The sequence below is a fragment of the Anoplophora glabripennis genome, unplaced genomic scaffold (assembly GCF_000390285.2).
Source record: "Anoplophora glabripennis isolate ALB-LARVAE unplaced genomic scaffold, Agla_2.0 scaffold27, whole genome shotgun sequence".
Classification (NCBI taxonomy): domain Eukaryota; kingdom Metazoa; phylum Arthropoda; class Insecta; order Coleoptera; family Cerambycidae; genus Anoplophora; species Anoplophora glabripennis.
The window spans coordinates 777,939-793,015 of NW_019416292.1; the positions used below are offsets into that span (position 1 = coordinate 777,939).

The 15,077-nt window shown below is 31.7% G+C and overlaps 3 protein-coding genes across 3 annotated transcripts; 2 read left to right on the forward strand and 1 right to left on the reverse strand.

The window, feature by feature from the left end:
• Nucleotides 1-544: 544 nt before the first annotated feature.
• LOC108910367 (leucine-rich repeat extensin-like protein 3) lies at nucleotides 545-7,779 on the forward strand. Its single transcript, XM_018714951.1, has 2 exons — nucleotides 545-988; nucleotides 7,619-7,779. The coding sequence occupies exons 1-2, from the start codon at nucleotides 628-630 to the stop codon at nucleotides 7,687-7,689; spliced, it is 432 nt and encodes a 143-aa protein (XP_018570467.1). The 5' UTR covers nucleotides 545-627; the 3' UTR covers nucleotides 7,690-7,779.
• A 109-nt stretch (nucleotides 7,780-7,888) lies between these two features.
• On the reverse strand, nucleotides 7,889-12,086 carry LOC108910361 (protein PTCD3 homolog, mitochondrial). Its single transcript, XM_018714938.1, has 7 exons — nucleotides 12,018-12,086; nucleotides 11,887-11,977; nucleotides 11,231-11,830; nucleotides 10,516-11,169; nucleotides 10,114-10,461; nucleotides 9,641-9,827; nucleotides 7,889-8,142 (listed from the first exon to the last, which is right to left on the reverse strand). The coding sequence occupies exons 2-7, from the start codon at nucleotides 11,916-11,918 to the stop codon at nucleotides 7,981-7,983; spliced, it is 1,983 nt and encodes a 660-aa protein (XP_018570454.1). The 5' UTR covers nucleotides 11,919-11,977; nucleotides 12,018-12,086; the 3' UTR covers nucleotides 7,889-7,980.
• A 794-nt stretch (nucleotides 12,087-12,880) lies between these two features.
• Nucleotides 12,881-13,874, forward strand: LOC108910381 (transcriptional adapter 1). The gene is made up of 2 exons (XM_018714972.1): nucleotides 12,881-12,945; nucleotides 13,007-13,874. The coding sequence occupies exons 1-2, from the start codon at nucleotides 12,942-12,944 to the stop codon at nucleotides 13,861-13,863; spliced, it is 861 nt and encodes a 286-aa protein (XP_018570488.1). The 5' UTR covers nucleotides 12,881-12,941; the 3' UTR covers nucleotides 13,864-13,874.
• The last annotated feature ends 1,203 nt before the right edge of the window (nucleotides 13,875-15,077 follow it).

Genomic DNA, 15,077 nt, shown 5'->3' on the forward strand with positions numbered 1-15,077 from the left:
GGTGGCTTGTGGCGCCCTCTAGAAGATACAACGAAATCGTGGATAAATTCGAATTTCTCATCCTAAACAACCCCCCGTGTACGAAATTTCACGAAATTAGCTCGAAATAGTCGAAAGATATTAAAGAAAATGTTATTTTTGTTTCAATTTTAACACCCTGTATATAGAAAACTTATCGTTTACGAACAATATTATATATGACTTTTCCCCATTAATCTTTATCGTAGAATATTGTAGAACATCGCAGATAACGACCCAAATTAGAAAGTGTAGGTATCTGTATCTCTTAAACGAATCGAGATATAGAGATGCGGTTTTTGCCATTCAACCTTTCCCGAAATCCAACCCGTGATTACACATTCAGGAAATACCCCCCTTAAAATTTATGGCACGTACACAATCTGACACTTGCATGACAAATAACAAAATATTTGATTTAGCTCATCTGCTTGTCTATTTTTAATTTCTGCGTGATAGAAACATACTAATCATAAAGATAAGATTAGATTAACTACTGAGAACCCAGTAACGACCAAAGTTTTATCTGCCATTTATTATCACCCCACAATTACAATCCGACAAACAAAACTCAAGTCCACATATTCAAAGGGCGTTATTTTGTGAATTATGGATTACCCGCGACCACCAGATCCAAATTATCCATCAGCCCCGACGTCAGAAATGTGCTGGATGCCAGTTCCACCAATGCAACCACCAATTCAGCCGCTGATACAACCTACACCTATGCCGCCACCCTTGCCGCCACCAATACAACCCCCAGATAATCCATGGATGCAAGATTATCCACCGCCGCCGCCGCCAGATGGGCCTTGGAACCGTCCGCCTCAAGAGTGGTCTCCCGGTTATCCTCCTCATCCCGAATGGCAGCCCCACTACGCTCCAGCTGGGGGGCCTCCGCAATGGGTACCGCCAAATTGGGGATCAGGATACCCCCCAAGTGGGCCATGGGCTCCTCCTTATTCATCAGGTAGATTTTACATTATTATTATTTGCGTTATTTTAAGATTCCATCAATAATCCAAGTGTGTCTATGTGGACAGGTACTTAAGGGCTAATTCTGCTAGTAAGAATTCTCTCACATAAAATTTGATCAGAACTAACCAGTGGCGTCGGGATTAAAGGTAGGACCTCTCAAACTTGTCTATAGCACGCCAAAAGTCGATAAATTTTTAAAATCAAATAGAAATTTGTATAAAGAGGTAGTAGGTTATATCTTTTCTACATCCAGAATTCTAATGTTATTCATATCAAGTCTATTACAATTTATCAACAATCGTATAACGGAATAGAGGATAATGCAGGAAAATTTTATTTTTGAAGCAATATTTGGCATCATTATGAAAATTTAAAAAGTGTCTAAGCTAACTGATATAAAATAAGTTAATATATATTTCATTTTTGCAAAATTATTGAACCTTCATATTTTTTAGCTTGGAATTCCTAACATATAGGCCTTTTCATCAATACTTTTTTAATGCGTATGCGTCAATATCGGTCATCTTTTTGTACTTTTTTTTTTGTAAACGTATATTCACTTTTAATTAATTATCTAACACATCATACATTAATTTTTTCATATTAATACATCAATATATACGATCATATAATAAAGAATTTCATGTTTTGCCTCAAATGTCATCGTCCGTGTAACATAATAAATGCCCGATAAGTATGAGATCCGGTGCTATGCTCAGAAGGCGAGTTTAACTGAAACTGAATTACAATAATTATTCATTTTAATTGTATTTAATTTTAATTATTGTTTGCATAGTAGGAATACGGATGCCTAACCTCTCAATCAATTCTCAGTACGAAACTTGAATTCCGTTGAATATCCTACTTGGCAACAGTGCATCGTCGTTACAACCTCGGCGGTGTTTAAAATTTAAATATCTAAACTTGAGAATTATATCGAATTTTGTCTGCATTCTGGGTTTATCATAATATTAATGTTATTTGAAATAAATATAAGCTGAAAAAAAGTCGTACCTATAATCAGGGATCGAAACCGCTACCTTCGGTGTGAAAGGACGACGCGCAATGCTTTGCACCACGAAAGCCATTGTACTTAATCATTCAAGTTAGAGCTTATAATATAGAACCAGCTTTTTAATTGTTCACAATAGAGTTGTTGACTAAATTTCAAAAAGTAGATAATATAATTCTACACATACTAACTAGTTTGTATACACAGTTAGAGATTGAGAAATGCGTCAGAACAGTTTTAAAATAATTATTTAAAACTGATTTTTTTTATAACATTTCAAAGCGGTTGTGACGTCATAAGGGGCACCTTGTAGTGAAATTATGTGTAAATGATTGCGTAAGGAAAAAAAATTGGAAGGAGACTGTCAGTAGTGTCAGTCTGTCAATGACACTGTCGTATAAAATATTTTCAAGTCTTGAGTTATTTTCCTTAATCTTCAAATTACTTTATTAAAAGTAAAATTATTATTCAGAAATAATAACTACCGAAAATTGATATTTTTATGATCGTGAATTGAATTTTTAAAAAGAGACGAGCGTTTTAATATTTGCGAAATCAGAGGTATAAAAGCAGTCAGGTAAGGAACAACATAGGTATTTAATTAATGATTTTATTGTATTTATTTATATAAAATACCTATTTATTTATGGAAATTTATGGTGCAGTTCGGGAGTCTTATGGAGATAATGCAATTGGCTGTATTAAATGGAATGTGGAAAAAACACAACTTAAATTTAGTTGAATCCATTACAATCAGGAAATTAATAATAACTATCACAAATACTCTTAATTGATAGACTGCTGTCACTAGTGTCACTTTTGTTTAAAAAACAGGAAACAGGGCAGCAGGGTTTGATAGACAATTTTGACATATTTTTTTCAAAATTATGCAATAGGATCGCTACTAGCTTCTTGTAGTTCTTGTTCAATGACGTCACACTAGTTTTTAAGTAACGCAAAAATTCATAAATGATTTCTACCACTAATTTTGTCATATATTTAAAATTTGACTATACGGGTTAGATTTCATAAAAAATCTTTGACTTAACAACAATAGGCTTTTTTTCGCGAGTGAATATTGGTGACTACGTCTGACTTGTAGTTACTGTTTCTATCTCTTTTAATCTTATTTCTAACCTTGTCTAACCTGAACAGATCGCGAAAATGTATATATTCACTATTCACTTCTCAGTGGTGCATCTTGTCATATGTACTTTGACGACTTTGACATATGGGTTCTAACTTCTAACCAGTAACCATAATTTGTCATCCTTTATTGCTTCCAGTAATCAAGTGTTGTGGGAATTGGTGTTATCACACTATATAATATATGTATTTGCTTCAAATAAAACTGAAGGAATATATCAATGCTTTCTTTGGAATATTTTTAAGTGGCAAATTTAAAAAACGTGAAAAGTATGTAGATTCTGATGTTGCAAGATATGCGAATATTCGACATAATCGTTATCGTAAGAGAATGGAATTTGGTCATTTATGTCAATGGCTACAAAACAGAAATTGTGACATGGCTCTATATTTTTTGATATTTTTGTGGAATGAGGATGATGATNCATTTCAGAGGCGTATTTGAACAATATTAAATGTGTAGCTTTTTTAAATGCTTCCGATGTTGTTTTGTGACATTTTTATTTGTACGATGAATGGCAAAATTCGTAATCCATATTAGAAACTTTTTTCAGTGGCTTCTCAGAAAGAAAGAAATTCTTGGTAAAAGTTGCCGCATCCCCAAACTAGAAATGCATATTTATTTTTTTTTAATATACAATAACTTTTTATTTCGAATTAAGTCATTCACAATACAAATAAAAATATCACAAAAGAGTATTAGAGATATTTAAAAAAATACTCACACTATTTATACTATTTCAAAAACGCTTTTGAAATGAAAATGATCTAAAGTTGAGAGCATTATGAGAACAATATGGTAATAAAATTATTATGTTACTCAAACATTTCTGAAAATATACTGAAACGTAAAACAAAAATATCGAGGGCATAAATGAAACATAAAAAGAATGTTACTGAAACCAATTTTTTGAAACGTTTCATTGGAAACGTATTTTGGGGAGGACATCATGGGCTTCTAGAACGTTACCAGAACGTTGCATGGATTTTTTATGAAACGTTTGAAGAAAAATGGAAACGTTTCTGAAACATGTCAGAAACTGAAAAATGTTTAGTGGGAAAATACCTATTTATTTATGGAAATTTATAGTGCAGTTCGGGAGTCTTATGGAGATAATGCAATTGGCTATATTATATGGAATGTGGAACAAAACACCACTTAAATTTTGTTGAATCCATTACAATCAGGAAATGAATAGTAACTATCACAAATACTCTTAATTGATAGACTGCTGTCACTAGTGTCACATTTGTTTAAAAAACAGAAAACAGGGCAGCAGGGTTTGATGGACAATTTTGACATATTTTTTTCAAAATTGTGCAATAGGATCGGTACTAGCTTCTTGTAGTTCTTGTTCAATGACGTCAGACTAGTTTTTAACTTTTTAAGTAACGCAAAAATTCATAAATGATTTCTACCACTAATTTTGTCATATATTTAAAATTTGACTATACAGGTTCTTTTATATAAAATCTTTGACTTAACAACAATTTGTATATGGTTTGTTTTTATAGTGGCAGATCGTGAAAAGGCCTCTAAAAATTAGTGTATATAAAAATTAAGTAGCTTTGTTTCCAAAGCAATCCAAAACATTTTTCAACAGTCAGAAGTCAGAAGCATGCGCATTCCGATACGATACGTACATACATATGTTCAAAATTCATTGTTTCGAATCAAATGCGATTGCGTCCAGAGTTGCCACATATGACGATTTATCGCCATTGTGGTGATACAACGCAGTCGAATGGCTGTTAAAAAATAATTGTGGCGACTGGTGTTTGATTTATTAGGCCAATCATTATAGCTTTTTTTCGGGAAAAAAATACTATTAGAAGTTTTTCTGCGGAATATTTTTCAGAAACGTGTTATAAACAAAATATCAAAAAATCAACTCGATACTAGTTGGGAAACTTTATTTAAACAATGGTCAAAGTTATGAAAAAGTGGTTTTTTAACTCGCGTAAAAAAACTATTCATAGCGAAAAGAGGTTTATACAAAAAAGGTAGGTATTAAATAAACCTTTAAAATGAGACAAGTCCGATTAAATTCCGTTAATTTGTTTATGCGCAAGAGCTCAAAAATGGTCGAAATTGTCCGCTTTTTTCAATTGCTAATAATTAATGTAATTTTCATCGCAGACACTTGTAATTCAGGATTTTTTTAAGCTTTTTGCACCCTTAATAAGTGGTAAAAATTTCAGCCCAAAAACTTCATTAGCTTGGCGTTGGCGGAATTTGTTATCTAAGAAGATGCTATTTTCAATTCATTTTTCCCAAGCTCACAGGCGTTGTAGGGTTTCGATCATTAGTTGTTTTTGTACCTAAATAGTTGTATTGACATATGCATTTACTGATAATTTAATTTTTCAAATTTAATTTGTTTAAAAATGACTGAAAAAATGTTAATATTTATTACATCGTTAAGCGCGCATGCTAAGCCTCGCCTTCCCCACTCGTTCGCTAGACCAAGTAATAGAACGCATCGCCGCTATCTTCTTTTTCGAAATTAAATAGTTGAATTCACCTTAATGTTAATGTAGGACATGAAAATATAGCTCTTAATGTATACTCTCTCCAAATTTCGGCTCTTAATATTAATAATTAAGGTCACTGCGATTAAATAAATAAAAAAAATTATCTCAGCTTCTAATCAACTTACAACAACGATTTTTTTTTAAATTCGAAGAAAACTAAAGTAAAGAGGTTACTATTTTATTTTATAATAATTACCTATCTTAACAATTTAATAAATATTAACATTTTTTCAATCAATTTTAAACAAATTAAATTTGAAAAACTAAATTCTCAGTAAATGCCTATGTCAATACAACTATTTAGGTACAAAAACAACTAATGATCAAAACCCTACAACGCCTGTGAGCTTGGGAAAAATGAATTGAAAATAGCATCTTCTTAGATAACAAATTCCGCCAACGCCAAACCAATGAAGCTTTCGAGCTGAAATTTTTACCACTTATTAAGGGTGTAAAAAGCCTCAAAAATCCTGAATTACAAGTGTCTGCGATGAAAATTGCATTAATTATTAGCAATTGAAAAAAACGGCAATTTTCGACCATTTTTGAGCTCTTGTGCATAAACAAATTATCGGAATTTAATCGGACTTTTTTCATTTTATAGGCTTATTTAATACCTACCTTTTTTGTATAAACTTTTTTTCGCTATGAATAATAGCTTTTTTACGTGAGTCAAAAAACCACTTTTCCATAACTTTGACCACTGTTAAAACAAAGTTTCCCAACTAGCCTCGAGTTGATTTTTTGATATTTTATTTATAACAGGTTTCCGAACAATATTCCACAGAGAAACTTCTAATAGCATTTTTTTCCCGAAACAGGCTCTTTCATGTCTATAATGGCTGGGCTATATGGTTAGATGGTAATAATAATTTGCATAAAGTGTTACTAGTTTAGGCTTAATTATAAAATTTCTATTTCGTATCTCTGCGTTAAAAAATATTTTCTCTACACTCCAATTTATATTTCGTTGATAGTTGATTGATAATTGATAGTTAATACTTATGATATGTATGGTTTTTAAATATTCTTTCAGAACGTTGTGTCATCCAAAATAATTTTTTAACGTCAACTTTTATTTCAAATAGATGACTTTTTGAATACTATATTTCCATCTTCTGCGAATAATAGATAAAATTTGTCTGACAAGTGACAACCCCTAATTTGAGTCTGACGATCAAAAACCGTTTCTAATGCACAAGGAACAAAATGCATAAATTCGCTGATAAAAAAATTTCTCGCATTCCGGAAACAATTTATACAAGTCACATTAAATAAAATGCAAATTTACGATTTTAAAACGCATTTTAAATCATTAGCTGATGAGAAACAGCTTCATTCCTAATGCGTTAGAAACAGTCTATAAAAGTCGGATGCAGTCGCATTTGATTCGAAACGCGCACCATTATCATTGCAGGAACAGTGACGTCGGATGGGCCTGGGTCCAGCGGGACTATCGCTCTTTACGTACGTCATCGCTGTAGGCCCATAGACCGCGTAGAAATAGGCTATTCGCCCGTCATCCCGGGCTTTTTGCTGTTAAATTCCTTAAAAACCATATACAGTTGATTTAAAAAAAAATGTTCTTATTAAATATATATTGTTCTATTTCATTTTTTTCGATTTTTTCTAAAAATAATTGAATGTCTGAATCTAATTGTGTTGCACCAAAAAACTTTTCATTAAGATTTTTGTTTTTAATAATAATTATCTTTATAAGAAGATTAAAACACCATGTTATCAATATTTTCATTTATCTACCTACCTATCATTTATTATTGTTTATTATTTAAAAAAAAAGATAAAAGATGAACATCGCTGAACTTATTATTTGTCATATTTCAAAAAAATATATTAAACACTAATGGAATATTTTTAAAAATGTATGTTTTGCTTCATTTAAATTTCATATTTGTTTTTTTTTCTTAGATCCGCCTCCATACATTCAGCCCAGAAGAAACAGTCCTCCCTTCTCAGGGATACCACCACCACCCCCCTAAAAATACATACAGAGACTTATGGATCCCCTAGCTGCACATTAGACCTCTGTATTTTTGATGATTTTACTGAAATATAACATGTATATTAATTTTTATTCTTAATTACTGAACTTAAATAGTAGAATTCTAAAAACACTAAATATTGGAAAGTGGAGTTAAATTAGACAAAACACAAGTACTTTCAATGTAATCTGTAATTACTTAAATAAGTACATTTCTAAAAACACTTAAAAAATAATATAATAAAGCATTGTAAGTAAAAAAAAAACTGTTACATGAAAAAATACACATTTAATCTACAGCTACACTTGATTTACTAGCAAGTTCAGAGTTCCCAACAATTTTGGAAAGGTCTTTTAAATGTTCCTCGGTCAATGTAAGCTTTTCATCCAGTTTTGCCGCTAAAGCTTTTGCGTCTGGAAAACCGTTATCGGCACAATACTGAATACATGTCTGAAATTAAAGATAAAATATGTTTCCCATTTTATTTTAAAGATATATTAAGCTAATTCAAATAATGTTCTTTGATACCAAACATCTAAGTCACACAACTTATTCAAAAAAATTGAGGAATAGATGCGTCATGAAAAATGGAGTCAATATTGTAAAAAAATGTTGTAAAATCCTTATGATTTCCAAGAAAAAAATTATTGAAGTACTATTTTCAACCTTTACAGCACTAGGTTACTGTAGTCTTTAGCGTCTTTCGCCCATGTGGCCCCGGATGATTCCGAATACTGAAATCCGATTTTAGTATTATCGTTGTTGTGATAGTGTTTACATTAGTTTTTCAAGTGTAAAAAAATGACAACTCGTAGTTAATGGATATCGTTTTAATTTACGGTGAAGACAACATTTGTGTTATGGTAAAGCATTTGTGTTATGGTGAAGGAAGACAACATTTGTGTTAGTTCGTAGAAACTGGGTACAATGGGCCCAAATGTGTTTACACGTCCTTGGACAAAATTTTGAACAGTTGTTAAATCACAAATTAAATTTATTAATTAATAATAGCAGCAAAAACAGTTGAATTTGCCGAAATAAAATGAGTGTTATAAAATTTTATTTATTTCTTTCCTTGAGAAAGAAATTCTTTTAATTTTTTGTGCGCTTGTTTTTTATTACACTTTGCGCCATGCTGGTCGCCGACTGCATGCTTTGCCTTGTGCACAGACAGGTTTTACAGTTTAAATAATTTTTGAGATTCAAGATTTTTTTTGGACATGTTCTGAATTACCCCGTATAAACTTGTAGAGATAAAAAAATTTTAAATTATGTCACACTATATAATTAAAAAAAAAAATTTTGTCTTAAACTGTATCTCACTTCCTTTTTGAAAAAAAAATAAAAAATCACTTTAATGCATGTCCCTGGGGCGACATAATAAAAAATTAAAACTACCAAACTATCAAAAACTAGCGTGTACCTGTTACTTTTTCCATATCAATAGTCTTTTCTAGTCTTAGAAATTATTAGGAAAATGAATGCAAAATAAAAAAAATTTTTGCGTTTTATTAATTATTAAAATATGTTTTTTTTGTTGTCCCAGAGAAATGCAATAAAGTGATATATGCGAAAAAAATTATAAAAGTTTTAAAAAAGTCAGTGGTGCACATTTTTTTTGGCAAAAATTTTGGGTAAGATGTCCCCGAGACGCCACTGCACTCAACAATTTTAATCTAGTTAGGGCTAAGGCCCTTTCTACCATAAATAACACTGCCAAATTTAAACAAAATTGGCTAAAAGATTAAGATTTTTAAGAAAAAACAATTTTTTAAAGAAGTTTTTTGACACCCTGTATCTTGAAAACGAAGAATTACTGGACCTATATTTATATAAACTTTTCGTCTTACAATCACTAAAAGAATGACCCCTTGAAGTTTGTCCACGTACTTAAGTAACACCCCGTAGTTTTTAAAATATTTTTTTTATATGAAACTAAAATACTTACAATTGCTCGGCTAGGGGCTTTGTCCTCAATGCATTTGTCTACAAATAAAGAAAGATCTTCAAATTTAGGAACTCCCACAATACTACCATGGCCTTTATCTAATTTTTCCATTACTTGGCATGCCTTGCTAAACTCGTTATTTTGCAAGACAAGTGTCATAATTTTTCCCAGGAGCTCTCCAGTCCAACTATAAAAAAATAATATTTCCTTTATTTAGCACAAGTTTTGCAGACAACAGTTTACAACTTTGACAATTCACAATAATAACTTAACCTCAAGAATGTTATATGTATTTTGTTTTGCGAAATTTCCATGGGTTTCTAAGAACAATATAAAACAATATCTAAGCTTCTAAAAACATGAAACTAGGAAAAAGAACATTCTACAAACAAACAAATGTTTAAGCAAAGCACACTACTCCGAATTTCGCCACAATAAAATAAAATCTGTCCAACATACGAACATCAACTTACATTATCTTATTGAATTTATTCTCGTCCTGACCCTCGATTTTATTGTAAATTTCCCAAGCGACATAAGAAAACCTTTCCTTCAATTCCGGATTGGGAGCTGGTCCGTTGTTTACCATAATATTCAACATCATACCTACAAGATTCTCCCTTCCTGTATGATCGAATACCGTCATGTCAGACCACAATTTAGGCACATACTCGACGGCGCCATTCAAATCCACCTGCTTCAAAACTTCTCCCATAACGCTGGGTTCCGGTACGTAAATATTAGGTACCAGTTTCTCATACACTTCCAACATAAATTCTTCTAGAGGTAAATAAGTAACCAAGAGAATGAAATAGTGGCGACTAAAAAAAAATAAGTAGGTACGCATTTTTTTAACTACTTTAAAAACTACTTACTAGTAAATTGACTCTTTGTAAGAATCACCGATGAGATCGTAATTGTTGCCGAAGTGAAGAAGTTTGTCGATTCTCTTAGCCAGTTCTATATCGTTCAAGTGGTTCCTACATACATCCATAGCGCTGATGAAGAAATTAGTATCGTTTAAATCCCTTATCTTGTGTTGTTTATTTTCGACCTGCGTCATGATATCGTAAAGAATTGTGCTCTTGGGGCCACGTTCCTTGCAAAACGTTATCAGAACGTAATAGTACGACGCTAATGACGGTTCGATACCGAGATCTTTAAATTCTCTGAGGGTTTTTAAGGCATTATCTTTTGCTATTTTGCCACCACCCATGGTACTAAGAGCTTGTAAAACAGCATTCAGGGTACCTAAATTCGGTCGAAGTCCAGCATTATTCATTCCAGAAAGCAATTCGACTACTAAATTCCATCTCAAGTCGTAACTTTCTTTCAAGAAATTTACTACACGTATTAAACAGTTGTAAGTGTTCGTACTTAATACAATGCCTTTTTCCTGGGCCTCCTCGAACAACTGATGAGCCCTGTCAACTTGAAAGTGCTTACTCATGCCTTGAATAATTGCTGAATATGTTTCACCTGTAGGATTCTCTATACTGATGAATACTTCTTCAGCAAGACTACCGTCCCTACGATATAAATATAACAATATAGACGCTATATTGTTCAAAACCTTCATAAAATACTTACTTCCAAGTTTTTCGTTGGCGTTCCTTGGAACGGGAACTTTGCTTAAACCACCGTTCCTCAATAAACTCCTCCGACAGTGTATTTTCACTGTTAAAATAACAAAGTAACTCCAGCAAATCCTGTTCAGTCTTCTTTGAAATCTCTACTCCCTTGCTTTTCAATAGTTTATAGACAAAATAGGCATCGGCCACCTGAACATCTTCTATAACTTGTTTCAGGTCATCCTCGGTAACTTCACTGTTTTCATTATATACAACTCGAGGTAAAAAAGCTTTGATTACAGGATCTGCCTCTCTGTGGTTGAAAACGTCAGCATGTTCTTGTCTAATCCAATGTGCAGCTTTTCTTCCTGCTTCTTGAGCCATAGCAAAAGTACGTTTACCAACGTTTGACATTGGTATGAGATAGGGGTCATCATGGTATTTGTAATGTGCTGCTGTTGGGTCGCGAGATATGGTACTTTCTAAGGCCCTTAAAATGTCTGTCGGTCCCCTGGGAATTCTCTTGGGTATTTCAATTTTTTCATCCACTTCTGCCGACTGGGAAAAGTTACGACATAACAAAGATGATACGTAATTTGCTTGTTTCAAGTTTTTCAATCTAAAAGATCAATATACCTAGGTTAGAATGAAGGTGATATTTCGATATCTTTCTACCTTTTCAGCAGTACTGTTGATATATTACTCATGGTGTAAGAAATAATAAATAAATTACAGTGTTTACGTTTTCTTATATTAAAAGTGATATCTATAATCACAATCACGTTCTCTTATATTAAAAGTGATATCTATAATCACAATATATTTATAAATTATTTTTTTTAATTCTAACCTAAAAAAGTTTCAAAATTTGACTTTAAAAACATGTTTTTTTAATGTATCACATTGGTAACATAAGGAGCTTTTTAACGAAGCATTAATGGTAGATGGTATAAAAGTTTTCAGAACTGCATATCTCTATATACATCTATTGATAAATTATATGTTCAAATTGTTATTAGGTATATAAAGAGTGAAATATATTTAATATATATCTTACAATCAAGAAACTGTGATCTTGTACATGACGACAGAGTACCAATGCATCTTGTTTAAAGCTAAAACGTAATATTTTATTTCATTTCATGAGCGAATTTCAGGATATCATAAAGGATATCCTGAATTTCGGTTTATTAGTGCGGAATTCCATAAAATAAGGTTTAAAAAATACTGTAGTAAGTAGTAGGAAAATCTTGACTTTTGCGGATCCTCAATAAAATTGACATATTTTGCCTGTCGTTGTCTAACCTTTCACTCTAATATCTAAAATTGAATTACTGTCGAGTTATACATAATTGTAAACCATTATACAGGACTACAAAATGGGAATTCAAGTTATACGGAAAACGCATCACGAATTCCGCATAATGAAGGCAAGTAAAAGTTGTTTTTACGACGGAAATGCGGAAATTCGTTTCCACAGTTCGGACCCAGATTAAACCATGAGGACTATCCTTAACCTTAACAATTGAAAATAACCACAAACCACAGACCTAGAAAAAAAAGATATAATTATGGGATTGTCGCAACGTAAAAACTAGCCTAGCAATAGTCATTACCAGGGCAACCAACACTGTAAATTTAAAATTACTGATTGTTTATAATCAAAAATCAGATGTCAAGCAAACAATGATACCTAACCTTAAAAATTCACAAATTTTATTAAGAAAATAATGGGTACGTTTTTAATTTCACAATGATTTAACAGACAGCCTTATTCTTTTTATAAAATTTACAGATACAAATGAAGCCCGCAAAAATTTAGAGGTGTGTTTAGGTGACGATTTGAAGAAAGAATACTTTGCATTACTTCGACAGTGGTTCTCATTCAGTGTTCCCTTAACTAAAGAAGAATTCGATAGAAATGTAAGAAGGTTGCTTGTGAACGAGGAACAGATACGCTGTCATAACTATTTCCTCTTAGCTATGCTTTCAAAGAATAGCACAAATCATAGACCAAAAAGTGTGAGAACTACTAATGACAAGGGCATTTTTGAATGTGCTGATTTTTCTGAATATGTGCAGCCATCCAGTCCCTCAATGTTGCCTCCGTCTGATTTTGAAAACAGAAGTGCGGCGGCAGAACTATTCATACCCGATAGTAGTTTCGTCTCTAGTAGAATAGCAGTGATGGCTTGGGAGAATGGTTTAGAAGGAGCCGATGACAGTGTAACTGAACTTATTGTTCATGCTTGTCAAGTGTTTGTGAAAAATATTGTTACGGCAATGATATCAAAATGCAAAGGGTATAAAATAAGAAATAGGAAGTTTCAATACGGATTTAATCATCCCATACCTGATCCATTTATTAGGAATTTTAATAACGTTACTGATGATACTCAGGAATCAAAGGTAGAAGTCGTAAATGCAGACGACAATTTTAAGCCTAAGTGCAAAATGTCTTTGGAAAATGCGGAACAGCAAATGGCTTTCACATATTCTTGTGCAAAGAAGAAGAAATGTGAGAATGTTTTGTCTGTGAAACTTTTGTACGACACTATTAGAGAAAATCCGACGATATTAGGCTTACATTCGATACATAGCGTAAATCTCTTCAAGCTTGGTTTACAACTAAATGAAGAGGATGAATTTTAAAATAATGTTTTATTTTTGTAACTAAATTATTATTAAATTTTATAATAAATCATTTTTATTTTATTATGTTCATTTAATGTTCATATGCTGTCTGAACTTCGACAATAAACAAAATTAAAAGAAACTTCATACTATCCGAAATAAAAAAAACTAATGCAACTATGCCCCAATGTAACAAGTATATAATACATTTTTGTATGCTTTCTTATTTTAAACTATTTCCAATAAACTTAGAACGTTTAAATTAACATCAAAATGAATGGTAATAACATCCATAAATTGGATCTTAATTATTTTTTAATATCAAAGCCAAGCCAAATATTTAATCCAGGTCAAGTTTGCAGTTCTTTTTCTATTTATTATTTGAATATTTACACCTTTTTTCATTCCTTTTCTTTCATAACTAAGAGTAGAAAGCCGGTGTTTACGCTATTTGAACAGGAATAAGGAAATGAACACAGTGGCGTTCCCAAATAATTAAAACATTTATTTAGATAAATAGTTTAAATAATCCCAAATCTATAATTTTGTAAAAACTAAGGCAATGGGTATAAAATTGTTCCCCCAAGTTATTTTAAAGCCCTAGAAATCATAATCTAAAGCGAGACAGTGTTAAATTTTAATAAAAACGTCGCGTTTGTTCATGAAAATGAAGCTAATGATTTTATTAATTATAGACAAACAGTCACTGATCTGTCAACCAGTAGTGTAGGTACTAGAGAAAACTGTCACTCGCTAAAAACCCAAGAATTTCAAGAAGTTACTGGACATTTTGCAAATTGAATAAGTGCATTCTATTTCTAAGAAAAGGGATATGTTTTACTTCAAAACCAAGTCATTTTCTTTTCAAAATTTTGTCATATTTAAAATATGAGTACGTAAATCTAATAGCATTAAGTCTTCCCAAAAAAATTTACACAAATTATTTGTTTGAAATATAATTTTAACTCTTGTGTTCAATTAAATATTAAAATAGTGATACAGATTTTTATATTTTCTGTTGAAGGCAAAAAGACATAGCTACAAAAGAAATATTTCTACACTGATGATTTTTTGTGGGCTTTTGATCATTCAAAATTGTATTTGGAATAGAGTTCCCATATACATTTATACTTTTAAGAGATCGATAGTTTTAACTATATACTTTCATAAATGATTACAAGCCACCTGACTACCGAGCTTAGGCAACCAGTGTTGCTAATAATATGCTATTT

Excerpts from the sequence above, each read along its gene's own strand:
- LOC108910367 (XM_018714951.1), top strand. The coding sequence starts at position 628 with ATGGATTACCCGCGACCACCAGATCCAAATTATCCATCAGCCCCGACG. Across the intron at positions 989-7,618 it reads GGCTCCTCCTTATTCATCAG|ATCCGCCTCCATACATTCAG; the intron begins GTAGATTTTACA and ends TTTTTTTCTTAG.
- LOC108910361 (XM_018714938.1), bottom strand. The coding sequence starts at position 11,918 with ATGAGTAATATATCAACAGTACTGCTGAAAAG. Across the intron at positions 11,170-11,230 it reads CGCCAACGAAAAACTTGGAA|GGACGGTAGTCTTGCTGAAG; the intron begins GTAAGTATTTTA and ends TTTATATCGTAG. Across the intron at positions 8,143-9,640 it reads AAGCCCCTAGCCGAGCAATT|ACATGTATTCAGTATTGTGC; the intron begins GTAAGTATTTTA and ends CTTTAATTTCAG.